At 42.4% G+C, this 26,679-nt stretch overlaps 1 protein-coding gene across 3 annotated transcripts; it reads left to right on the top strand.

Moving 5' to 3' along the window:
• The first annotated feature begins 766 nt into the window (after positions 1–766).
• On the top strand, positions 767–22,986 carry ASRGL1 (asparaginase and isoaspartyl peptidase 1). Of its 3 annotated transcripts, none has more exons than XM_025446434.3 (7): positions 767–926; positions 2,054–2,301; positions 10,601–10,743; positions 11,355–11,512; positions 20,263–20,381; positions 21,130–21,240; positions 21,683–22,986. In XM_025446434.3, the coding sequence occupies exons 2-7, from the start codon at positions 2,076–2,078 to the stop codon at positions 21,886–21,888; spliced, it is 963 nt and encodes a 320-aa protein (XP_025302219.3). In that variant the 5' UTR covers positions 767–926; positions 2,054–2,075; the 3' UTR covers positions 21,889–22,986. The 3 variants fall into 3 exon arrangements, with proteins under 3 accessions (XP_025302219.3, XP_025302217.3, XP_025302218.3); XM_025446432.3 differs by lacking the exon at positions 767–926 and adding an exon at positions 1,087–1,316; XM_025446433.3 differs by lacking the exon at positions 767–926 and adding an exon at positions 1,093–1,329.
• Positions 22,987–26,679: the final 3,693 nt, after the last annotated feature.

Here is a 26,679-nt window from a genome sequence, read left to right as displayed (position 1 = left end):
CAAAAAACTAAGGGCACGTGTGGTTTAAAGAATTTAGAGCTGGGCTCCTGGCAAGCTCGGAGGGAGTACGCTGGAGATCTCAGGACTCTCCGGTGCACCCCCGGCACAGAACTAGGCCAATTAGAGTTTTTATCTTTCTGTTCTTTACAAAAGGTTAAGGAGAGAGACCTTAAGGGAGAGAAACGTGGATTAAAACGGATAATGAGGGGATCCCTGGGTAGCGCAGCGGTTTGGCGCCTGCCTTTGGCCCAGGGCACGATCCTGGAGACCCGGGATCGAATCTCACGTCGGGCTCCGGTGCATGGAGCCTGCTTCTCCCTCTGCCTGTGTCTCTGCCTCTCTCTCTCTCTCTGATGACTATCATAAAAAGAAAGAAAAAAAATCATTAAAATGTGGATTGCTCATGTTAAAAAATAAATAAATAAATAAATAAAATAAAACGGATAATGAACAAGACTGAGAAACATCTCGAGCCGAGCAATTCGTGCGCGCAGCGTTGCTTTTTAATTTTCAATGACAAAACCTCGGCACAGCACTTGACGCGTTTCGCCGCCGACACCCCGCCCCCAGCCCCCCGAGAAGGGAAGCTCGGGTGCGCTCGGGTGCGCTCGGGTGCGCTCGGGTGCGCTCGGGTGCGCGGAGGGCCAGCCGCGTCCCGGGGCCCGGAGCCCGCCCGCTGGGGTGGCGCCGGCCCCGGAGGAGGAGGAGCTGCGCGGCGGCCCGAAGTCGGGGCTTTACGGTAACTGAGAGGCGCGCTGGCCCCGCCCCCCTGCGCAAGCGCAGAGCCGTTGCCCGCCGGGCGGTTGTGAGCCCGCGGGGTTGCAGGACCCGCCGGTCCCCGCGCTGAGCCGCGCAGGTTCGGAGGCCGCGGCCGGGCGACTCGGCCCAGCCTGAAGCCCCGGCGTCCGCCTCCTGCGGCGTCCTCGGTGAGTAGACGGCCCTGCCGGAGCAGCCGCCGGAGACCGGTGTTGGGAGCCCGGGACGAGGTGGAGGAGGGGGAGTGGCTCCCCGACGAACCGCGCTGCTGGGGACCGCGAGGCCAAGGGACTCCGGTGATGCGGCGCATCTCTTCTGGGGGGCGCTGGAAGGGGCACGTGGGCCTCAGCAGCGCGGGGCGTCCCCCAGTCCCTAACGGCCTGGACTGAAGGATCCCAGGGAGCCTGGATGCTCGGTGTGCTAGCAAGCGCCTGCGCAGTTGACACCGCGCCCTGCCCTCGGACCGCAGCTCTGCAGGCCTCTGGATGGATGGGGCCTGTCTGACCTCAACCGGGAATAGTCCTGAGGCCAGCGTTAACTCCCACTGCGATAATAATGAGGTTGGAATCGTGGGTACGCGCAGTCCCCCATACCCTTTTCCCTTGGGGCTTGTCCGGCGTTCATGATCCCCATTCCTAAACTCTGATAGCCCCAGAAAGGCATCTGAGACCCTGCAACATCTGGCTTCAGAGAGTAACTGCTTTGAAGCTGAATGGACCCCAGGAGCCTGGTGTCCTTCCCAGAGGCCCCACCTGTGTCCGGGACTATCTGTTTACCAAGCAGAGTGTGCTCTCCCTGCCTGGGCCAGACCCCGGAGCATTCAATACCAGGGATCCTGGATGCCTAGTCAGTGTGGTGCCTGCCTTCAGAGATCCAGGACCTACAGGCTTGGAAAAGGGACCATCGCAGGGGAAACCCAAGGCCAGAGAGAGCCAAGGCGGAGGGCCCCATCTCTGGCCCTGGAGACAGTTCCCACCCCTGCCCAGTGGGGAGGCGGCGCGGGCTCTGGGTCACGCGAAGCCTCGCCCCAAGGCCCAAAAGTGCGGGGAGGTGAGGGTGGGCGGGAAACGGGGAATGCGGAAGGCCAGGGGACACTCTGGGCATCCGTGCAAAGTTCAGACGGATCTGTGTCTGCCTTCCACTCTCCTCCGTGTCAGGACATTTCTTGAGGCTGTAACCTTTGCCTCCCTCCCGGGGACCTAGTCTCCCAACGGTGAAATCTCCCCCAGGCGATTGTGCCCAGGGTAGTGTTCTTGGGCCTGTTGGAAGTGACACTTTCATCTTCCTGATCCCTAAGATCCGTCGCCTTGAACTGTGACATGAATCCCGACGTGAATCCCGACGTGAATCCCGACGTGAATCCGGTCATCGTGGTCCACGGTGGCGGAGCCAGCAAGATCTCTAAAGACCGGAAAGAGCGCGTGCGCCAGGGCATCATGAAAGCCGCCCAAGCAGGTTACAAAATCCTAACAGAGGGAGGGAGCGCAGTTGACGCTGTGGAAGGAGCTGTGACCATCCTGGAAGATCATCCTGAGTTCAACGCAGGTATGTTTGCAGTGCAATTAATATCTGATGCCAAATCAGGTTAAACTTACCGAAATTGAAACAAATAGAATGGATGAATGAATATCCATGAATCTAGTAAGCTTTTTTTTTTGTAAAATTTAATATCCTAAAAAGATTTAATTTTTCTTTTTACCTGTTGACCAGGTGGCTTTAAGAATTTTTACCTGTTGACCAGGTGGCTTTAAGAATTTTTAAATCCGGGGGGAATCCCTGGGTGGCTCAGCGGTTTGGCGCCTGCCTTTGGCCCAGGGCAAGATCCTGGAGTCCCAGGATTGAGTCCCACCTCAGGCTCCCTGCATGGAGCCTGCTTTTCCCTCCTTCTGTGTCTCTGCCTCTCTCTCTGTGTGTGTCTATCATGAGTAAATAAATAAATAAATCTTAAAAAAAAAAAGAAAAAAAGAGAAAAGATTTTTTAAATCCGGGCAGCCCGGGTGACTCAGCGGTTTAGAGCGACCTTCGGCCCAGGGCCTGATCCTGGAGACCTGGGATTGAGTCCCACCTCAGGCTCCCTGCATGGAGCCTGCTTCTCCCTCTGCCTGTGTCTCTGCCTCTCTCTCTGTGTCTCTCGTGAATAAATAAATAAAATCTTAAAAAAAAAAAAAGAATTTTTAAATCCATTGGTTCACCTTTTTTAACTTGCTTCCTAGAATTCACATACCAAGAGGATTTCTTATTACATCTTTTTGCGGAGGTGTGGGGGCAGACTATATACTATAAAGTGCACCCATTTTAAGTTTTGAAAAGTGTATACACCTGTGTAACCACACTACAGTATTTAAAACATTTCCGTCATTCCCAGAAGTTCCTTCATGCCTCTTTGCATTTAATGCACCCTCATCTCCAGTACCAGGTATCCACTGCTCTTCTTCTGTCACTATAATTTGCATTCTCTAGAATTCCATATAAATGGAATCATGTCGAGTTTTTTTTGTGTTTATCTTCTTCCTCTCAATTGATCCTTTTTAGAGTAATCATAACTACTATGAGTATCTACTATGTATCAAGCAGTGGTCTGAGAAATTTGCATGATTGACTCATTTAATCTGCATTATGAGTTAGGTAGTTCTTGTGTTCGTTTATTTTAAAAGAGAGAACCTAAAATCTAGGGATTAAAATACTTCTTGGGATGATACCACCCATCCAACATCTGTCAGGGAAAAGAGTATCAGGAAATCTGAACCAATTAGTCATGAAATACTTAGGATTTGTTTCGCCCTCTTTCTTCTGCAAAATTTTAAAAGTCAGCTGACCATAGAATGAAGCCAGAAGTGCATCGTTATGGTACTATGTTGTTTGAGCCAGAATTTACTAGATGATCCCCCTTGCCAGCAGGGAGGGTGGCCTGCTGTTTCAGTGGGAGACTTGCTCAGTTACCTGCTGATAGCAGTTGGGACCCTCTGGCTGACAAACACCCACTTTTTCACAAGGACTTTTTTTTTTTTAATTTATGATAGTCACAGAGAGAGAGAGAAAGAGGCAGAGACACAGGCAGAGGGAGAAGCAGGCTCCATGCACCGGGAGCCTGACGTGGGATTTGATCCTGGATCTCCAGGATCGCACCCTGGGCCAAAGGCAGGCGCCAAACCGCTGCGCCACCCAGGGATCCCTTCACAAGGACTTTGATTTGAAACAGACCTTCTGGTCTCCCACCCTCTCTGAACTACTGAGATCAGTCATCTGCACCAACCAGGGAGTATGGACTCAGAACTGGAGTGGCTAGTTCCCATCTTTGCTCTCTACCAGAGCCCGCACCTTCTAAGTGACTTGCTTCTACTGTCCCCAGGTGTCTGCTATGCAGCACATTGAAGGGAGGAAAGAGTAAAATCGTATAATCTATAGCTTTTTGAGTCTGGATTCTTCATTTAGCGTAATGTGTTGGAGGGCCATCCATGTTGACACAAGTATTAGTAGTCTCTCCATTTTTGCTGTTAAGTAGCTTTCCGTTGTATGACTGTACTGTCTTGGTCATTTACCAACCAAACAACATGGCCAATTTGGGGCCATTACAAATCACTATAAAAACAATTGCATGCATGTTTTTATGTGAACATAAGTTTTTCTCTCTCTTGGGTGAATACCAAGGTGTGGGATTGCTGGTCATAGGGCAAGTGTATATTTAACTTTATGTGAAACTGCCAAACTGTTTTTCATAGTGACTCCCACTTTCCATTCCCACCAGTAGTATATGAAGGTTCTAGGTACTCCACATCTTCACCAGCACTTGGTGTTGGCAGTATTTTGCATTTTTGCCATTTTAACAGGTGTGTGGTAGGATCTGATTGTAGTGTTAATTTGCATTTCCCTAAGGCAGATGATGTTTATTTTAACATCTTTTCAAATATTTTGTCAATTTCTTTATTGCATTTTTTATTATTATTACCGAGTGTTAACTCTTTGCATATTTTTTTTATTTTTTTTATTTATTTATGATAGTCACAGAGAGAGAGAGAGAGAGAGGCAGAGACATAGGCAGAGGGAGAAGCAGGCTCCATGCACCGGGAGCCTGATGTGGGATTCGATCCAGGGTCTCCAGGATCGCGCCCTGGGCCAAAGGCAGGTGCTAAACCGCTGCGCCACCCAGGGATCCCTCTTTGCATATTTTAGATACTGGTCTTTTATCAGATATGTGATTTGCAAATATTTTCTTTACGTCTGTGGCTTGTCTTTCTCTTCACAGTGTGTTTCAAACAACTGAAGTTCTTAATTTTGTAGGAATCTAATTTTTTAATGGACTGAACTTTTTGTATCATGCCTTAAATATCTGCCTAGGGGCGCCTGGGTGGCTCAGTCAGTTAAGTGTCTACCTTTAGCTACCTTTAGCTTAGGTCATGATCCCAGAGTCCTGGGATTGAGCCCCACAGCGGGCTCTCTGCTCAGCAGGGAGTCTTCTTTTCCCTCTGCTCATGCTCTGTCTCAAATAAATAAATAAATAAATAAATTCCTTTAAAAAAAAAAGAAATATCTGTCTAATCCAGGGTCACAAACATTTTCTCTTGTGTGTTTTCTAGAAATGTTATAGTTTCAGGTTTTGTATTTCGGTCTCTGATCCACTTTTAATAATCTTTTGTATATGGTGTGAGGTATATATCAAGGTTTTTGCATAATTGTTCTGGCACCAGTTGTTGAAAAAGCAATTCTTTCTCCATGGAATCGCCCTCCCACCTTTGTCAAAAATCAGTTGACTTTGTATGTATTTCTGGACTCTTCCATTGGTCTATATGTGTATTTCACCAATACCACACTGTCTTGGCTACTGTAGTGTTAAGTCTTAAAATCACATAGAGTTTTGCAACTCTTTGTGTACAATGTATGTAATTGTTTCGCTATTCTGGCCCCCTTTGTCTTAACCACCAATTTGGGAATCACCTTGTCAATTTCTTTTTTTTTTTTTTTTTTAAGATTTTATTAATTTATTCATGAGAGACAGAGAGAGAGAGGCAGAGACACAGGCAGAAGGAGAAGCAGACTCCATGCAGGGAGCTTGATGTGGGACTCGATCCCAGGTCTCCAGGATCAGGCCCTGCCTGGACTGAAGGCAGAGCTAAACCGCTGAGCCACCCAGGCTGCCCCCCCCCTTTTTTTAAGATTTTATTTATTTATACCTTGTCAATTTCTATCAAAAAAATCCTGCTAGGATTTCAATTAGGACTGTATTAATAACTTGGGCAGCCCGGGTGGCTCAGCGGTTTAGCTCTGCCTTCAGCCCAGGGTTGTGATCCTGGAAACCCAGGATTGAGTCCCACGTCGGGCTCCCTGCATGAAGCCTGCTTCTCTCTGTGTGTGTCTCTCATGAATAAATTAATAAAATCTTTATTAAGAAAAAAAAAGGACTGTATTAACTCTATAGATCACTCTGGGTGAATTGAAATCTTAACAATACTGAGCCTTTCGATCCATTACTTTCAAGGCACAGTATATACTTCCATTTGTTTAAATCTTTGATTTTTTTTCCACCAGTATTTTATAGTTTTTAGCATGCATATCTTATAAATATTTTGTTAGATTTATACTTAGTTATTTCATGTTTTGGTGCCACTGTAAATGCTTCTTTTTATGATTACTATTACCAACAATTGTTGCTAATATAAAAATACAATTGATATTCTTTCATACTTGCCCTCTGTAGGTCTTTGGTGAGATGTCTGTTCAGGTCTTTTTCTCTCTCTTTTTTTTTTTTTTTTTTTTTTTTTTTGTTGTTGTTGTTGTTGTTTTCTTTCTTTGTCTCAATTTTTAATCAAATTGTTTTCTTATTTTTGAGTTCTTTGTATGTTCTAGGTAACAGTCCTCTGTCAGATGTGTCTTTTATGAATACATTTTTTCCAGTCTGTGGCTTGTTTTCTCATTCTCTTGACAGTGTCTTTCATTGACAGAAATTTATTATTTTAAAGATATCCAGCTTAACAACTTTTTCTTTCATGGATCATGCTTTTGCTGTGATATCTATAAACCCAAACCCAAGGTCATCTGGATTTTCTCCTATGTTATCTTCTAGGAGTTTTGTAGTTTTGCATTTTACATTTAGGTCTGTGATCCATTTTGAGTTAATTTTTGTGAAGGGTATATGGTCTGTGTCTAGTTTCATTTTTTTCTGCATATGGAGATCCGGTTGTTTCAGCACTGTTTGTTGCAAAGACTTAACTTTGCTCCACTGGGTTGTTTTTCTTTGAAGATTCTGAACCCAATTCCAGTGCATATGTAGGTTTTTGCACACCAAGCACTTCTCCTACACCAACTGGATGTCCTACAATTTAGCTCACTTCTGATACCATTTACCTGGAGGTAGCATCAGATTCCACAGGTGAAGGGCTCAGTTCCGCAAGACTACCCTCCACTTCAGATGCCAACTATAAATTCAGGTTGTTACCTGTGCTTCTGACCTACTGACTGTAAATAAATAAATAAATAAATAAATAAACAAACAAACAAATAATCTTTTTAAGAAAAGATGCTGAATTTATTTTTTTGCAAGGAACTTTATTTTTCTTAAAAAAAGATTTATTTATTTATTCACTAGAGACACAGAAATAGAGGCAGAGACATGGGCAGAGGGAGGAGAAGCAGGCTCCATGCAGCGAGCCCGATGTGGGACTCGATCTGGGGACTCCAGGATCACACCCTGAGCCAAAGGCAGACACTTAATGGCTGAGCCACCCAGCCATCCCAGATGCTGAATTTATAAGGGCACCTGAGTGGTATAGTTGAATGTTCAATTCTAACTTTTAGAGTTAGACCTGAGTTTTTAGCTCAGGTCTGATCTCAGGGTCATGAGATCAAGCCCCGATTTGGGCTCTGTGCTCAGCATAGAGCCTGTTTGTGTTTCTCTCTCCCTCTCTCCTCCCCCCTGTACTCTCTCTCTCTAAAATAAATGTACTTTTTTAAGATTTTATTTATTTATTTATTTGAGAGAGAGCACAAGTGAGAGGACACAAGCAGGGGGAACAGCAGAGGGAGAGGAAGAAGCAGACTCCCCACTGAGCAGGGAGCCTGACATGGGGCTCAATCTTAGGACCCTGAGATCATGACCTGAGCCAAAGACAGCCACTTAGCCAGCTGAGCCACTCATGTGCCCCTAAAATAAATCTTAAAAAAAAAATCTTGAATTTATTGGCTTAAAAGTTATTTGCAAAATATATTCTTTATTATTTTTTAATGTCTGTAAAGTCTGCAGAGAGGTCCCGTCTTTCATTATTGATGTTTGAATTTCTGCCTTTTTTTTCTTGGTCAGTCCTAATTATAGTTTATCAAGTTTGATTTTTTTATTTCAAAGAATAGTAGCTTTTGGTTTTAGAAGGGTTTTATGGATTTTTTTTATTGTTTTTTCTTTTACTGTTTTTCTCTTTTAAATTTCATTGATTTATCTCTATTATTTCCTTTCTTTAACTTTGAGAATAACTTACTATTCTTTTTAGATTTTTTTTTTTAAGATTTTATTTATTTATTCATGGAGACAGAGAGAGAGAGAGAGAGAGAGAGAGAGAGAGAGAGGCAGAAACACAGGCAGAGGGAGAAGCAGGCTCCATGCAGGGAGCCCGATGTGGGGCTCGCTCCCGGGTCTCCAGGATCACACCCTGGGCTAAAGGTGGTGCTAAACCACTGAACTACCTGGGCTGCCTTCTTTTTAGATCATTAATTTGAGACCAGTCTTCTCTAATACAAGCGTGTAATGCTTTAAATTTTCCTCTAAGCCCTGCTTTGATTGCATCCTACAAGTTTTTAACATGTTGTCTTCTTGTTTTCATTCTGTTCAAAACATGTTATAATTTCACTTGTGACTTCCTCATTGAACCATGGGCTATTTAGAAGTGCAGTAATTTCCAAATATTTGTGGATTTGCCAAAGATCTCTGATTTTTATTTTAATTCGGTTATAATCAAAGGACATACTCTGTGATTTACATTCTTTTGAACTTTGTAAGGTTTGGGTTTTGGCCCAGAATATGGTCTCTGTAGGTAAATATCCTCATTGCATTTAAAAAGAATATGTACTCTGCTATTGTTGTATGGAAAGTTCTATAAATCTCAATAAGGTCAAGTTAGTTGATAATATTGTTCAAATCTTTTATACCTTGATTTTCTATTTGTTGATTCCTGAGTGTGTTGAAGTCTTAATTGTACCTGTGGATTTCTCTATTTCTCCTTTGACTTATATCAGTTTTGCTTTGTATATTTATAAATTGTTGTTGGGTACATAGATTGCTGTCTTCTGTGTGAACCAACTCCTTTATCATTATGTAATGTCATTATTATTTAATGTTCCTTGTTCTGAAGTCTACTTTACCTGATACTAATATAGCTGCTCCAGCTTTCATTTAATTCACTTCAGCATGTTATAACTTTTTCTATTCTTTTACTTTTAACCTATTTGTATCTTTCTATTTAAAGTGGATTTCTTTTAGGCAGCATGTAGTTATATCTTCCTTTTTATACAATCTAACCATCTCTGCTTTTTATTGGAGTGTTTACCATTTACATTTAATGTGATTACTAATATGGTTGGGTATAAATCTGTCATCTTTCCTTTTGTCTTCTATTTGTCCAATCCATTCATTGTTCCTTTTTTTCCTCTTTTTCTGTCATCTTTTGGGATAATTGAGTGTTTTTATGATTCTGTCTTACTCTTCTTGAGCTATCCTTTTTATCCTTTTATCCTTGATTGTCCCTCTGTCTCCTATCTCCTTTTAGAGATTCCAATTGCATTCTAGACTAGGTTGCTTGAAATTGTCCCTGAGCTCAATGATCCTCTGTTAATTTTTTTTTTTTAAGATTTTATTTATTTACTTGAGAGGAAGAGAGAGCATGAGCAGAGAAGAGGGGTAGAGGGAGAAGCTCCCCACTGAGCAGGGAGCCAAATGTAGAACTCAATCCCAGGATCCTGGGATCATGACCTGAGCCAAAGGCAGATGCTCAACTGACTGAGCCACCCAGGTGCCCAATTTGGAGTTTTTTTAATCTTTTTTTATTTTTCATTTTGGATAGTTTCTATTGCTATATCTTCGTGTTGATTAATCCTTTCTGCTGTAGTGTCTAACCTTGTTTTAATCCCATCCAGTGTATTTTCGACTTCAGACATTTTTCTTTATCTCTAAAAGTTCTGTTTGGGTCCTTTTTATGTTTTCCTCCATGTTCTGGTGCATGTAGAATATAGTTATAATAGCTGTTTTATTAACATTCTTGTCTACTAATTCTGTCGTTTATATCATTTGTGATATGTTACTATTAAGTACAGTTTTTCCCCTCCTTATTATGGGTCATATTTTCTTGTATCTTTGTGTGCCTGGAAATTTCTTATTTGATATCAAACATTGTGAATTTTACCTTGATAGGTACAGGATAGTTTTATAATCCTTTAAATATTCTTGAACTTTGTTCTTATCCCATTTTACAGATGAGGGAACAGGCACAAAGGATGAGCATAGCTAGACTTACAGGCATCATCTAGACAAAAGAAGTTAGAGAAAGGATGCTGTGCTTTACAGAGAGCAACATTCACAAGGGCACAGAGCAATGAGAATTCATGGTACTTGCATGGAAACCTAGTATTTCAGGATAGTGGAGCCACGGAATGGGGATAAAGCTCATAAGGGAGATCAGGAGGCCAGATTGGGAAAGGTGTCATACTTTTTTTTTTGTAGATCACGGGGTGCCAAGCCAGATTTGTGTTTCCAAACATGTTTCTCTGGCAATGGAACAGAGGATGAATTAAAGTTGGCAGCTTAGAGGAAATTTAGGAGCCATTTCTAAGTTCTTAATTCTTGCTTTTCAACTTCTCTTTGGTTTAGGCTGTGGATCTGTCTTGAATGCAAATGGTGATGTTGAAATGGATGCTAGTATCATGAATGGAAAAGACTTGTCTGCAGGAGCTGTGTCTGCAGTCCGTTGCATAGCAAATCCCATTAAACTTGCACGGCTTGTTATGGAAAAGGTATATGACTAAAGCATCCTTTTCATAAGAAATTGTTAACTTAAAAAAAAAAAAAAGAAATTGTTAACTTAACCACTGCACTTTAGCAACTAAAAGCGGTCTAACTGTAGGGAAACACTGTGGGGGCTGTTCTCCTAAAATCATATAAAAGAACAGAAGCACTGCTATTTAAATTCTCAGATAAGCCAAGACTGATTCTGTAAACAGTGGAATTTGACTGGTAAGGCCTGGTCTATTGACTACTTTGTTTTTTCATGTTGTCTTCCTGTATTTTCTTCAGTCTTCTCTCAACATGTCTGACATAACACATACAAACTGAACAGACCAAGTGTTTAGTAGCATGTGTAAAATAAAAATGATTTATGTTTCTAAACTTAAGATCACACGTAAATACCTTTCTAGTAATATTCTATCACCTTGGGGTTTTTTGAAAATACAAGATCTCAGGATGCCAAGCCCTATTCAACACTCAGAAAAGCAAGCTAGTGGAATTTGCATTTTTGAGGCTTTGCACCTAGAAAGAAGTAATTATGTCCTCACAATTGGAGCAGTTAAAAAGATTTTAACTATTTCCAAAAACTAACCATGTTTCTGTTTCTTTCCGGCTCAAGACAACACATTGCTTTCTGACTGACCAAGGCGCAGCAAAATTTGCAGCAGCCATGGGGGTTCCCACGATTCCTAAAGAGCAGCTGGTGACAGAGAGAAACATAAAACGCCTAGAAAAAGAGAAGCATGAGAAAGGTGCTCCGAACTCAGACTGTCAAAAGTAAGTATCATCTTGACTTACAGCTTGGGGACTTATTTAGGCATGGAAGTGTGACAAATATCTGATTATCTACGTTTCTCAAAAAAGTCCAGAATCACTTGGTAGTTTCAGTTTTTGTACAAAATAATTCATAATACCTCATGGGAAAACTGCTTTTTTGTTTCTTACATTTAACCTCATTTATTACTCCTATACTAACAACTCAAATTCAGCTAAGAATTCCTTCTCCAATAGTCGAGTGCCTTGTGTTAATGGATTAAATACCAGATGCCTCTTGATCGGTTTGTTTTCTTAAGCAGATAAAACAAGTTGTCTGTGATCTAGTGTATGCTCTGAAGTTACTTGAACATGCTGTCCTAGTGCAGAGAAATCAGTACAGTTCTTATAAGTTTGAATTAATCCTGTATTCTGAATTACAGTTTTCTGTGTTACAGATTTCAAAATCCCAAATAAAAGCCCCATATTCAAAGCAGAATTTGAAAAATAAAGTTGCAGAATGGTCTAGGAGTTTATAATAGAAAATAATCTATTAACTCTGCATACTCTTTAAGATTTGTAATTTTTAACCAATGGTATATTTGAATATCACCTAGGGAGCTTTTTCAAAATCTACATCTGGTCCCTTCTGTAAAGAATCTACTAGATCTGAGGTGAGGAGTCCTGGCAGGTGTATTAGGAAAAAGTTTCCCAGGTAATTCTGATGTATCCCCAGCTTAAGAATCTGTTTTACAGGGATCCCTGGGTGGCGCAGCGGTTTAGCTCCTGCTTTTGGCCCAGGGCGTGATCCTGGAGACCCGGGATCGAGTCCCACGTCGGGCTCCCGGTGCATGGAGCCTGCTTCTCCCTCTGCCTGTGTCTCTGCCTCTCTCTCTCTCTCTGTGTGACTATCATAAATAAATAAAAATTTTTTTTAAAAATCTGTTTTACAAAATTGGCCATGTATTGGTAGCTTTATTTTTTATTTTTATTTTTTTTAAAGATTTTATTTATTTATTCATGAGAATACATAGAGAGGAGAGAGAGAGAGAGGCAGAGACATAGGCAGAGGGAGAAGCAGGCTCCATGTGGGGAGCCTGATGTGGGACTCGATCCTGGGTCTCCAGGATCACGCCCTGGGCTGTAGGCGGCGCTAAACCGCTGAGCCACCGGGGCTGCCCATATTGGTAGCTTTAGATAACCTTACCAGGTGTGCTGTTGTACCTGTAGGCCAGAGTCACAGGAATGGGGCTGCTTTATCAATGCTTCTTGAGTGTTTTAATAGATGTTGCCACATCCCTTTCCAGAAATTCTGCAACAGCACATATCTCTACCAGCCAGAATTGCCCTTAGATATAAGTAAGAGGGGGCTCCTCTCTGGGTCCTTACACTTACACTTGATCTTAGCCAAAAGGCCAAGAAGCGATGGGTCCTATACTTTAAAAGACCCTCAGGTCACAAATACACAAAACTGTTGGCTTATTACAGACACCTGGGGCACCTCTGTCACTCAGCAGTGGCATAGCATGACCCGTGACCCTCATCATCCACTCTTGTGATTAACACCATTCAGCCCCCAGGGAAATGCTTCTCTGCATCTCTTGCTCTATGTCTTGGAAGTGAAAGGCACCTAAATCTAAAGATTTGTGGATTCTGCCACTGCTGATACCAGAAGTGGACGCTGCTTCAGAGTGAGGGGAAGAATTGAACAGCAGAAGGACTTAGGTAAGAGAAAAGGACAAATTAATAACTTGTCAAATAAATTCTCACGTAACAAAGTAATTGTTTCCCAGTAGTGCCAAGTATCCATTTTCTTGCCTCCTTGCATGTACTATGCTATGGATGAAAGCACAGTATCTACAAGACTTGCACATAAGGACTGATGCCCATTACCCTTAAGTTTGTATACATAGGTCTAGACCAGCACTGCCCAATAGAAAGACAAGAGCTGCATATGTAATTTAAAATTTTCTAGTAGCAACGTTAAAAAATTAAAGAGAAATAGGTAAGCGGCTCCTGAGTGGCTCAGTGGGTTAATCACCTGACTCTCGATATTGGCTTAGGTCATAATATCAGGGTCCTGGGATTGAGTCTGGCATTGGCCTCCCTGTCCCTCTTCCTGTCCCCACCACCACCACTTGTACTCTCTCTCTCTGAAATAATCTTTTTTTTTTTAAATAATCTTTTTAAACATTAAAAATTAAAGAAATTAAAATATGTTTGAATACACACACACACACACACACACACACAAGTGAAATTAATATATCTTACCCAGTATGTCCAAAATATTATCATTTCAACATGTAATCAATATAAGAAATTATTTGAGGGATTCCTGGGTGGCTCTCAGTGGTTTAACGCCTGACTTCAGCCCAGGGCATGATCCTGGAGTCCTGGGATCGAGTCCCACATCAGGCTTCCTGCGTGGAGTCTGCTTCTCCCTCTGCCTGTGTCTCTACCTCTCTTTCTCTCTGTGTATTCTCATGAATAAATAAATAAAATCTTTAAAAAAAAAAAAAAGAAATTACTTGACATATTTTCCATTCTATCACACTAAATCTTCAACATCTGACCCATATGCTACCCTTGCAGCACACCTCCTGGAGGCTGCCCACACTTCCAGGGGACAATGGTGCAGGTTATTTGCCATATTGTACAGTGTTGGTCTAGGCAGAACCTGCATGAAGAACCAGCTCTTTATTTGGCAACTAAATAGACACTGAATGTTAGAATTATGAATGGTTTTATTTGTTAAAATATGTTAAAATTTTTAACTTTTAAGTAATTTTATTTTAAAATGTTATATTCACTAATTGTAATTCATGTTTGACTTTAATATTAATAGATAATTTGGTATATTTTAATATATTTATAAGTATATTTATAAGTTTAGTTAAAACTTAACTTTTTGAAGTTATATCTGTAGTTCATTTATATTTATTCAGTTATAATTGGTCTTCATTTTTGGTGAAAATATATCCTAATTTTGTACACTTTCAAGACAATTACATCTTACTTTTTAATCCCTAGATTATTGAAAATTCATGTTAAATCAAGATTTTGATAGAAAAAGAATATAAAAGTGAAGCTCACAAAAGGAAATAAAAAGCTGAGAGGAAAAAAGAAGGAAAATAATCTTCCAGGACGCAGTTCACGTGCATTTTAAAAAACAACAGTAAAGTAAGGAGTCTTCTTTGCAGGATGATCCACCTAAAGTTCACAAGTGGAACATTCCAAATTCTTGGTCCAGTGAAGATTTATTTACCTGTCAGAAAAGTGAAAATTAGTAAGAATTCCATTTTTGCCACATCCTCAGTTTGAACTATTCCAGTGAAATCCCAGCAATTTTCCATCCTTTACCAAGGGAAGATCGAAGTATTCATCAAGAAGAATCACACACCAAAAGGACACATTCAGTCAGTAGGATTGGGGGAACAGGCAGTTGATAACAGCGGAAAAAGAAAAAGACAACAGGAAACAGGGATGTAATGTTCTTGAAAGAACAATGCAGTACGTCTGGTGTTTAGCCTAATGCTTTTCATGGCACTCCTATCATCAGCACTGTGTTCATAAAACACAGTGGGACATTTCTAGGCTTAATAAAAATTATTTCAAAATTCGATAAAATATGTAATGACAAAAATAATGAAACTAATGATCACTATCTAGGATAGAGAATTCAGGAAGATTAATTTAGTGAGTAATAAGGGGGAGATGAAATCAAATATATAAAATGTTTTTAACAAAATATTTGTTCTACTAGATTGTACCATGATCATAAGACATGTCGAGCAACTAACGTTTATTGTATGTATCACTGTACTACCCCAAGAAGAAAAACAAGTGTAACTCAGTGAATGTTTACACCTGCTTTTTGGATTTAGAGAAGATGTGGGGAAAGCTTTTCATCTTAGGCATCAATTTAAAAACTAGTCAAAGGCAGTAGGACACCTTGGTGGCTCGGTTGAGTGACCAACTCTTAATCTCAGCTCAGGTTATGATCTCAGGGCTATGAGATCGAGCACCACGTCAGGCTCCATGCTCAGTGCAGAGTCTGCTTGAGATTCTCTCTCCCTCTCCTGGCTTTCCCCCTCCCCTACTTGCACTCATGCTCTTTCTCTAAAATGAATAAAACTTGAAAAATAAATAAAACACTGTCCAAGGCAAGCCTGTGATAATGGACCTAACATGGTTGGTAAATAAAAAATATATAAACATGAAGTTTAGCCAAATGCCTGGAAGTATTCCATGTGACGTATAGGGTTACAGTTTAAATCTATTTCTAGGAGGTGTGCCCCCACTGTTGCGCAGCACCACCATTGTGGGACAGTAGAGGGTCTGATGCGAGATTCTCTACATAGGCCCAAAGTGGAACAGCGTGCTCCAACTCCTATCTGGTCTTAGACCAAATCTCAGGCAGATAATGGGTATGCCCAACTCAGTGCTGTCAGGGTAATTACATTGAATTTACATGAATTCCGTGAAACCACAGAAGATCCTTGAAGAGTAAATCATTAATTTTGTTTTTTTTTTTTATTTTTTTTAAGTCATTAATTTTGAATTAATGCTACCTACCATCACTTAGTATGAACTGTTAATTTCTATTAATAAGCTTAATAAAAGCTTTAAAAAATCAAATATATTAAGTTTAGAGAAACAAAATCATACTGCATGTGAAATATGCAAGAATAACATTCCAGTGGCACCTGGGTGGCTCAGTCTGTTAAGTGTTGGACTCCTGATTTCGGCTCAGGTCATAATTCAGGGCCATAGCATTGAGCCCCATGTGGGATTCTGCACTGGACATGAAGCCTGCTTGGGATTCTCTCTCCCTCTGTCACTCCCCCCACCACTTGTGCTCTCTTGCTAACTCACTCTCTTAAAAAAAAAAAAAAAAAAAAAAAGAATTCCAGTAAAATAAAAGGAAACTGAAAGAAGGCAACAAATATTCTTACCTAACTTGAAGGAGAAGATTCGTGTACAAATAATCCCTAAATCAGCTCCCATAGAAGCTGTTTTTCTATTCTATATCAGAGCACAGCACCATTTGAAGAGAAACTTGTACAAAATCAACACAACTGCTACTTTCAGTTTTCTTCATAATACACGGCAGTGCAACATAAAGAGCTGAAGATACTCTGTGTGGATCCTAGATGCTGCTGAAGAGATGATATAAATGACTACAGGGAGTGATCATGACATGTATGATCAAATTAAAGTATGTAATAGTGTCTTCTGTTACAAAAATTTATCAAGCAATGCCCAGTAGCGTTTGAGTGTGGTCATGTTCAAGTCAGGAGTTCCTTTCCAAATCTAAGGATTGCCCTAAGATTTTTGTTGAACATTCCAGTTACTAACTGTCTTAGTAGAGGGAAGCTTCTACAAATTAAAATTAATTAAAAACCTGCTAAGAATTACATGGACTCAAAAAGATCTGTCTTATGTGGCAGTTTGTCAATAGAACACATGTTGTATGGATATACGATTGTAAGAGCATACTGCGTCCTAAAATGAAAGCAGGAAAATCAATCTTGTAGAGTAAACGCTTAATAACGTGTGTGTGTGTGTGTGTGTGTGTTTATGTATGTGTGTTTCCCACTCATCCCACCATCAATAGCTGATCCACAAAGGACCCAGATGAGCACAATGGTAATTATAATAAGTCATTATTGTACTTCGGTAGTTTAGTCATTATTGGTAGTTAAGTCATGTAAAAACCATGGCTTTACAATATTTTTAAAGATATATTCATCACTCTAAGAGAAAAGAGTGTATCTACAGCTTCTAAAAAGTAAACAGATGGTAGATAGGCCATATTTGTATTTGTAGCCTTGCCTCCACACCTTACAAATGTTAGGGGTGGGCCTGCCTCCGGAGTCTGGGAGTGCCTCCCCTCATCTGACATGAGGGTAACACTCCCTTTAAGTTGTGTTCCCTATCAGCAAGTTTGAGCATTTGCCATTTGTTGGTGGGCCATGTTTCTGTGAATGTGCCTGTTTTGGTACCGTGATCATTTTTTCTCTTTCATTGTCATATCCCTTCTTCCCAGTCTTAAGGCTGTCTTCTCTTTTGGGAAAAAAAAAAAACAACAACCTCCAAATCTGTTGTTTTTAATGTTGCTTTTACATTGCTTATGGTATCTTTTCCAAACACAAGTTTTTACTTTCTTATAATCAAATATGCAGTCCACCTGTCTTGTATAGTTCATAAGACCAGAAATGTAGAAGGTACTCCCAATCCTGAGACATCTATAGTCACGTAGATTTTCCTGAAGAATTTTGTTTTATGTTGATATTCAGGTCTTTTGCTCTCTGGAGTTGATTCTTGTGAATGCTGGAAGATGGGGTTCCTGTTTTCTTCCAAACAGAATGCCAAATTTCTCTTTCTAGCCACTTGTATGCCAGTCTGTAGCTGCAAGTGGCTCTCTCCATGTGATTGCCCAACACGTACCTCAAGCTTGTGTCCAAAACTGAACCCCAGATTTCCCCGTCTAACCTCACTCCACACATACCAACAAAACCAAAAAACACCAAAAAAAAAAAAAAAAAAACCATTCCTAATAGTCTGCATTTCAGTGAATGGTTCTTGTACCCATTCAGTTCTTAAAGCCAGAGCCTTAGAGCTGCCTGTGATCTCTCTCTCACCCAGTTCCCCCACAAAGTCTGTCCACTCTGCCCTCAGAATATCCTGAGCCTAGCCCACTTCCTCACGTCACAGGAGCACTCTCACAGAAGCCAGCGAGTCTTTGAGCTGCTTGACCAGTCTCTAGTTCCACTCTTGTCAACACACATTTACCAGAATAATTATTTTAAGAGAAACTTTTTGTACACGTGTGGCATACATATACGGAAGTGCCTAAGCCTTACATACCCCATGATGAGTTTTCAGAATGGACCCATATAATCAGCCCCCAGGTTGGGAAAGAGAACATCACTCCATGTTCTCCATCATGCTCCCTTCCATTCCTCACTCCCAAAGGCAACCACTCACCTGACATCTAACATTGTAGACTACTACTGCCATTTTTCTTTATTTTTTTTTTTTTAAGATTTTATTCATGAGAGACACAGAGGCAGAGAAGCAGGCTCCTCGCAGGGAGCCTGATGTGGGACTTGATCCCAGAACTCTGGGATTATGACCTGACCCACAGGCAGACGCTCAACCACTGAGCCACCCAGGCATCCCTACTGCCAGTTTTCGAACTTCATTTAAGTGGAACCATATAGTATGCTTTATTTGATGCCTTCTTTCATCATTGTATTTCTGAGATTCATTCATGTATCACAGTAGTTCATTCTCAAGGCAGTTTAGTATTCTGTTCTGTGACTATATCAGTCCATTTACTCTGCATTTGGTGGACATTAATGTCATTTTCAGTTTTCTGTTACTACAAACAGTCCTGCTGTGAAGGTTTTGGTATACATTTTTGGTGAGCACAGCTCCACATTTCTGTTGGAAGGATGTAGGAGTGTGATTGCCAAGTCATCTTTGGTAGATTTTGCCAGATGGTTTTCCAAAGGGGTTGCCCCAGTTTACGTTTCCAGAGTAGTAACTCAGCATTCCAGTCCTGCATATGCTGGCCCATATTCGAGTTGCCTTCATTTTAGCCATTCTGGTGGATGGGCATCGTAAGAATGATATTTTTAAAAATTAACTCATAGTGTGACACATCTTGGCTCAAGTTCTCCAGTGTCTTCCCATCTCATTCAGAATAAAAGCCCTGACAATGGCCTGTATGTAGGAGGACCATAGGATTTAGCCTCCAAATCAGAACTTGATTTTGAGACTGAAAGGGGGAACTATTACATGAGGATTAATCTGGACTGTCCTCGGTAACCGGGGTGTATAGTCACCTCACCCATCAGAACTTTCTTGGTCTGGCTGCTGGCCATCCCCTGACCCCCCCTACCCTCTTTCCCTTGCTTTATTCTCTCCAACCACAGTGACCTCCAAATTCCTTGAGCTTCGCAACCATGTTCCAGCTTCAGAGCATTCTCCCCAGCAGTCAGTGTGGGTTGCCCTCCTATCCTTCAGAGAGGCCCTACATAAAGGCCTTCTCCATGCTACTGGAGTCGTCATAGTTTTTACTATCATTCCATAAAACAAATTATCACTCTGTTGCCCTCTGCCCCCACATGCATGCTGCACAAGATAAGGAGGGACTTTGTTCATTTCACTGCTGTGCACAGAACTTACTATGTGCCTCAAACATAGTTTCTGGGAGCTGTTACTGTACAATTTCTTCCAGTTTTTTTTTACTTGAAAATAATAGAGGAAACAACAACTTATTTCATCTTTACAGCAAGCCCCGTGAAATAGGCAAAGTGGGGTTTGACAGGCAGCATCCATGTCACCTGGGAGGTTGTGATAAGTGCAGTGTCCTGGATCCCACTCTGTACCTACCAACTTAGGACCTCTGGGGTGGGCCCAGGGATCCAAGGGATGTTTATGCACACAGTGTTTGAGATGCATGCAATTATCCCCATTTTACAGGTAGGGGAAATGAGACACAGAAGAAAATTTAGTAAAGTCACATGGCTAGAGGACGATGGTGCTGGGGTGGTATGTGCTCTTAAAGCTGAGGTCTAAAGGAATGTCTAGCAATCTGTCTAACCTGCAGACTAAAAAGTGAACATGAGGCGTGAATATTGGAATTAAAGTGTGTCCCATTTGCCATTAGCCTAAAGTGGGAATTTAACTGCTGTTCAGCTCAATGTTACTTGTGACTGTCTCTCGTCGCAGTCTGTCACTTTTCTTTTTATTCTTGGCAGAAACCTGGGAACTGTGGGTGCCGTTGCCTTGGACTGCAAAGGAAACGTGGCCTATGCAACCTCGACGGGTGGCATCGTTAATAAGATGGTTGGCCGTGTTGGGGACACCCCATGCATAGGTAGGCTCCGTGGTAGGCTCCATTGTAGGTGGGGCTGCTGCCCCGCCCCTTCCGCTGTCATCCTCCTATATCACCTTCTCTTCACTCCCTGCCTCTTCCAGCCGCTCCAGCACTTCCGAGAGCAAGCCCGCTGAAGGGCTTGGGGAGGGTGCACCTGTTTATATATAGTAGGCACAATGCTTTTTCGAGGCTGGTGGCTCTGGGGATCATTTGGGGATGCTCAGGTGGCTCCCAGCAAACCCCCGAGGGCCTCTTTCTTCTCTCTAGCTTCAAGATCTGCAGACTTAGTCCCAAAGGGTTACGTACACAAAGCCTCTTCCCAGTAATGGGCTCAAATTAACAAACTGAGGAAAAGCTGAGAATTTAGGTTGGGAGCTACACATTTGAGTGGCATAAAAGCGACACAGTGCTGCTGCAGTGCTGCTACAGAGGGAAAAGTTTGTGTTGACGTTGAAATATGTCCACTAGTTCCCTGGCGTGGGTCAGTGGTGGGGCTGGGAGTGGCTGTATGGGCTGGGGGGAGAGGGGGCAGGGGCAGTGAAGGAGCTGCTCCTCCGTGAGAACTCAGGCCTGTCTGCCCTCCCCGATTTCAGGTTATCACCTGGCCTTTCTAGTCCACCTTTGCATCTCAAGGTCACAGCTACTGGCCTTTGTTCACACTTTGGCACATTTATGTAACAGGCTTGGTACGTGTTTGAATTTCTTCACTGTTACTGCTCAGTTAGAACCAGTCACCTTTTTTGAGCAGGATCTGGCGGTTATGCTGACAATGACATTGGCGCCATTTCAACAACGGGGCACGGGGAGAGCATCCTGAAGGTGAATCTGGCCAGACTCACTCTCTTCCAGGTAGAACAAGGTACATAGAACAAGTTCATACTGTCTGAAGACAAGTGAATGGAAGCTCATTATAAATAGGTGGTAAAATATATGAAACCCTTTCTCATCTGCTTTAGATGTTCCTTTCAAGTCGTTAACGCTGCTTTGACTTCTTCCCACCTTCTGTTAGGATCTGGAAAGAAGTGCACTTAGAATACTGCTTGTGTTGAGCATCTCCGGGGTAGTAGAGGGACTTTGAGCCTGGGTGTGGGAGGAAAGGCAGCTCAGCTTAGGCTGATGCTAGGCTCCACCTCAGTGCAAAGAGGGCTTTTGAAAGAGACCCCTCTTTGAAGCATTGAAATAGAAATAATTTGCCTGAAATCTTTGTTAACTCACTTTGATTTTTCATACTGCAACTGATTTTCACATCAGATTCCTTTCATTATAATGTGTGTTGTTTCTCAACTTTTCCTCGTTTTCAGGAAAGACCCTGGAAGAGGCAGCCGACATGTCATTGGGTTATATGAAGTCAAAGCTGAAGGGTTTAGGTGGTGTCATCTTGGTCAGCAAAGCAGGAGACTGGGCGGTGAGGTGGACCTCCGCCTCCATGCCCTGGGCGGCCGCCAAGGATGGCAAGCTGCACTCCGGAATCGATCTTGAGGAGACCAGTGTCACTGACCTGCCCTAGGGCCCTGAAAATTGTATCCTAGATGCTAGCTTGGAAGGAAAGTCCAGTTTCCTGGTATGGAGACTTGGCTTAATCAATTAGATCTAGAAGTGGAAAATTCTGTAGTCTGTCACTCGTTTTGTCGCCTTAATCAATGAGTATGTTGAGGGGCGGATCTGGAAGTGTCAAGAGAAATGCCCCTAGTAAGGTCAAAATAAGACCAGTGCAGATAATCAAGTCCTGAGTGTTTCTTATGAATCATCCCCGGCGTCCTAGATTAGAAAGAAGAAACTACATGATCTGAACACGACAGCAGCCACTTCAGTGCAAGGAGTGCCATCTGGGATCAGGAGACCCACAGCGGGAACAGAGTGGCAGTTTCAAAAGGTAGGGGGACCCACACCACCACCTCCAGGGGCTCTCTTGGTTGCAGACTCTTCATGGGACCCAGCCAAGGGTGAGGTGGGAAGGAAAGGATCCAGTGGCATATCTAAAAGCACAGAAGCCTCAGAGCTAATGGGACAAGTGTAGGTGACCTGCAGAATGTTGCAGAGGTCGTATTAATTCAGAAGAATGTCTGGGAAAAGATCCCATGAGAGAGAAACTGATTTTTCTAAGAAAGTTGAGGTCTCAGACTCAGTGTTGTAGACTTGTTTCCAGATACTTTAAAAGTAGCTTCTGGTAACCAGAGCCCCCAGTCTGAGGGTGAAGGGTCTAATGGAGGCTCTGCAGCCTTCCTACAGGTCTGGGGGTTCTCTTGGGCTGCCATGTGAGCCTGCTGGCCTGGCATCTTCCTACTGGCCTCTGCCGGCTGCAGGCCCTCCTGGTTCTCACGGCGAGTAGCAGGGCTCGTGTGCATGCGTAGGGATCTGGTCCATCCTCCCGCTGTCCAGAGCCCTGGGCCCCCACGGCTGACTACCCGGGGCATGTGTACAACGTGGTCTGCATGGCGAAAAAAAGTCATTTCCTGGAGACTTCCTAATAACCTCTCTTTACACTGGAAATGCTGTTTCTGCTGTGACAATTTTTTAGTCTGTCAGGTCTTACCTTCTCTCTAGAAAGGAATTGCTTAAGGTTAAATTCCATGTGCCACTAATAAAACATATTTTGAAAGAATAACAGTGTGGTTAGGAGTCACTGTTGACAAAGACCAGAAAGTCCACAAGCTCCGTTGTTTCTGCCAGTTCAGACAAGTGTACTAATGAAAGAAGATTCCTGAGAGGAGGGTGGTGCGGGACTGTGTTTGCACGTCCTGCCTCCTGGAGTATTTCAGAGAGATTTTCAGAAGCATGGAGCTTCTTCCGAACAGGTTAAGGGAGAAAGTAGAACCACCGTTTGCAAGGATCAGCAGGGCTAATGATCAGTGTTTTGAGGTTTGCCAGACCCTGGCCCACAACCTTCCCCTGCAGCCAGCTGCTCTGAGCTACGGAGGAGGAGGAAGCAGAGCTAAGTCTGAATTCTGACTGTCCCCACTACCTGGGTGACTCTGAGCAAGTTAACTTCTAGGAATGTTTTCACGTGTAAAATGGATTACCACGAAGATTAAATGAGATCAAAGGAAAACTGCTCTGTGTTTATCTTAAGGATCCTCTGAAGGAATCCTCTGGAAGCTGGTGGGGCCATGGAGGGAGTGGGTGTGTTTATGTCCTTTAAAATCTCAGAATGCCGGGGCACCTGGATGGCTCAGTCCGTTAGGCCTTAGACTTAATTTCCACTCTGGTCACAATCTCAGGGTTGTGAGATCAAGCCCTGAGTTGGGCCCTGTGCTCAGTGAGGAGTCTGCTTGAGATTCTCTGGCCTTCTCCTGCCCCTGTCCTTGTGCCCCTCCCTCTCTCTAAATTAAAAAAAAAGGGGGGGGGGACAGAAAAGCTCAAAATGCAACCACTGCCCTGCAGAAATAAGTATTTTGTTAGGGTTGTATTCATTTTTTAGGGCTGCCAACAACAAAATGCCACAGACAGGGCTACAAGAACAGAAAGTTGTGTTCTCACAACTCGACGCTGGAAGCTCAGGACCACAGTATCAGCAGGCTGAGTGTCTCCTGAGGCTCCTTGTCAGCTTGCAGATGGCCGCCTTCTAGCTGTGTCCTCATGTGGTCTTTTCTCTATACACATCTGTAGCCAACTTTCCTCTTCTGATGGGGTAACCAGTCAGATTGGGTGAGGGCTCATTTTCACTTGACTACCTCTGCAAAGGCCCTGTCTCCAAATACAGTTGTGTGCTGAAGTACTGGGGGTTGAGGCTTCCGAATGTGAATTCTGAGGGGACACAAGTCAGCTCAAAAAGAAGGCAAAGCAGAATTACATGAGAGGTTGGAAAAGGAGAGACTGAAGAAGATAGCCATCACTGAGAGGATAAGAGGGGGCAGGAGGAGGAGAGGAGGAAGGCCAGCCAAAACATCTCATTTTGTGCTTATCAGTTCCACCATTCAGAAGGAAAGCAACTCTAGTCACCGAGGACTGCTGGAGGCTCTGGAGGTTCGGCTTGGGGGCCACCTGATCTCTTTGAGGGGCAGCCCAGTTACGTAAGGGTAAGAGCATCACCTCCCTCATATAACCCAAAGTGTCCATTGTTGCCCTTGGACTCCAGTTCAACAACAAGTCGCCTCCACAAGCCTGGGAATTCCATAAGCGGAGACCCACACCTGTTTCATCCCACATGTTCTCCAACCAGCAAGATAGAACAAGAGAGAATAATCTTTCTACTACTTCCCTACCACAAGAGGGCAGCAAACTATACAACAACCAGCATTGCCTGGGACCTGCCAGGGAGACTAACCTCTTGACTGCGTCGGAATAATCTGCTCAGTAGTTTGCAGGGTTATAGATCCTTTACCTCTTTGGTTAGGTTTATTCCTAGGAATCTTATGCTTTTGGGTGAATTGTAAATGGGATCGACTCCTTAATTTCTCTTTGTTCAGTCTCCTTGTTAGTGTATAGAAATGCCACTGACTTCTGGGATTGATTTTGTATCCTGCCACGCTACCGAATTGCTGTATGAGTTCTAGCAATCTTGGGGTGGAGGCTTTTGGGTTTTCTATGTAGAGTATCATGTCATCGGCGAAGAGGGAGAGTTTGACTTCTTCTTTGCCAATTTGAATGCCTTTTATGTCTTTTTGTTGTCTGATTGCTGAGGCTAGGACTTGCAGTACTATGTTGAACAGCAGTGGTGAGAGTGGGCATCCCTGTCTTGTTCCTGATCTTAGGGGAGAGGCTCCCAGTGCTTCCCCATTGAGAATGATATTTGCTGTGGGCTTTTCATAGATGGCTTTTAAGATGCTGAGGAATGTTCCCTCTATCCCTACACTCTGAAGAGTTTTGATCAGGAATGGATGCTGTATTTTGTCAAATGCTTTCTCTGCATCTATTCAGAGGATCATATGGTTCTTGTTTTTTCTCCTGTTGATGTGATCTATCCTGTTGATTGTTTTACAAGTGTTGACCCACCCTTGCATCCTGGGGATAAATCCCACTTGGTGATGGTAAATAATCCTCTTAATGTACTGTTAGATCTTATTGGCTAGTATCTTGGTGAGAATTTTTGCATCCATGTTCATAAGGGATATTGGTCTATAATTCTCCTTTTTTGGTGGGGTCTTTGGTTTTGGAATCAAGGTAATGCTGGCCTCATAAAACGAGTTTGGAAGTATTCCCTCCCTTTCTATCCCTCGAAACAACTTTAGTACAGTAGGTATTATTTCTTCTTTAAACGTTGATAGAATTGCCCAGGGAAGCCATCTGGCCCTGGACTCTTGTGTCTTGGGAGGTTTTTGATGACTGCTTCAATTTCCTTGCTGGTTATTGGCCTGTTCAAGTTTTCTATTTCTTCCTGTTGCAGTTTTGATGATTTGTGGTTTTCCAGAACTGCATCCATTTCTTCTAGATTGCTTAATTTGTTGGCATATAGTTGCTCATAATATGTTTTTAAAATCATTTGTAAAAAAAAAAAAATCATTTGTATTTCCTTGGTATTGGTTGTGATCTCTCCTTTTTCATTCGTGGTTTTATTCATTTGAGTCTTCTCTTTTTAATAAGGCTGGCTAGGGGTTTCTCGATCTTATTAATTCTTCCAAAGAACCAGCTCCGGTTTTGTTAATCTGTTCTACAGTTCTTCTGGTCTCTATTTCGTTGAGTTTTGGTAGAATCTTTATTTCCTCTCTTCTTCATCTTGGTGTAGGTTTTACTTGCTGTTCTTTCTCCAATTCCTTTAGGTGTGAGGTTAGCTTGTATATTTGAGTTTTTTCCAATATTTTGAGGGATGCTTGTATTGCAATGTATTTCCCTCTTAGGACTGCTTTTGCTGTATCCCAAAGATTTTGAATGGTTGTATCTTCATTTTCATTAGTTTCCATGATCTTTTTAATTCTTCTCTAATTTTCTGGTTGACCCATTCATCTTTTAGTAGGATGCTCTTTAACTTCCATGTGTTACAAATTTCTCCTTATGATTGAGTTCTAGTTTCAAAGCATTGTGGCCTGAAAATATGCAGGGGACGATCCCAATCTTTTGGTATTGGTTGAGACCTAATTTGTGACCCAGTGTGTAGTCTGTTCTGGAGAAAGTTCCATGTGCACATGAAAAGAATGTGTATTCAGTTGTATTAGGATGGAAAGTTCTGTATATATCTGTGAAATCTGTTTGGTCTAGTGTATCATTTAAGGCCCTTGTTTCATTGGTGATGTTCTGCTTAGATCTGTCATTTGCTGAAAGTGCTTTGAAATCTCATACTATTAGTTTTGGGAAAATTGGACAGCCACGTGCAGAAGAATGAAACTAGACCATTCTCTTACACCATACACAAAGGTAAACTCAA

This window comes from Canis lupus, chromosome 18 (genome assembly GCF_003254725.2).
Source record: "Canis lupus dingo isolate Sandy chromosome 18, ASM325472v2, whole genome shotgun sequence".
NCBI lineage: Eukaryota > Metazoa > Chordata > Mammalia > Carnivora > Canidae > Canis > Canis lupus.
The sequence above is the reverse complement of the archived record's forward strand: the minus strand, read 5'-3'. Positions and strand labels throughout refer to the sequence as shown.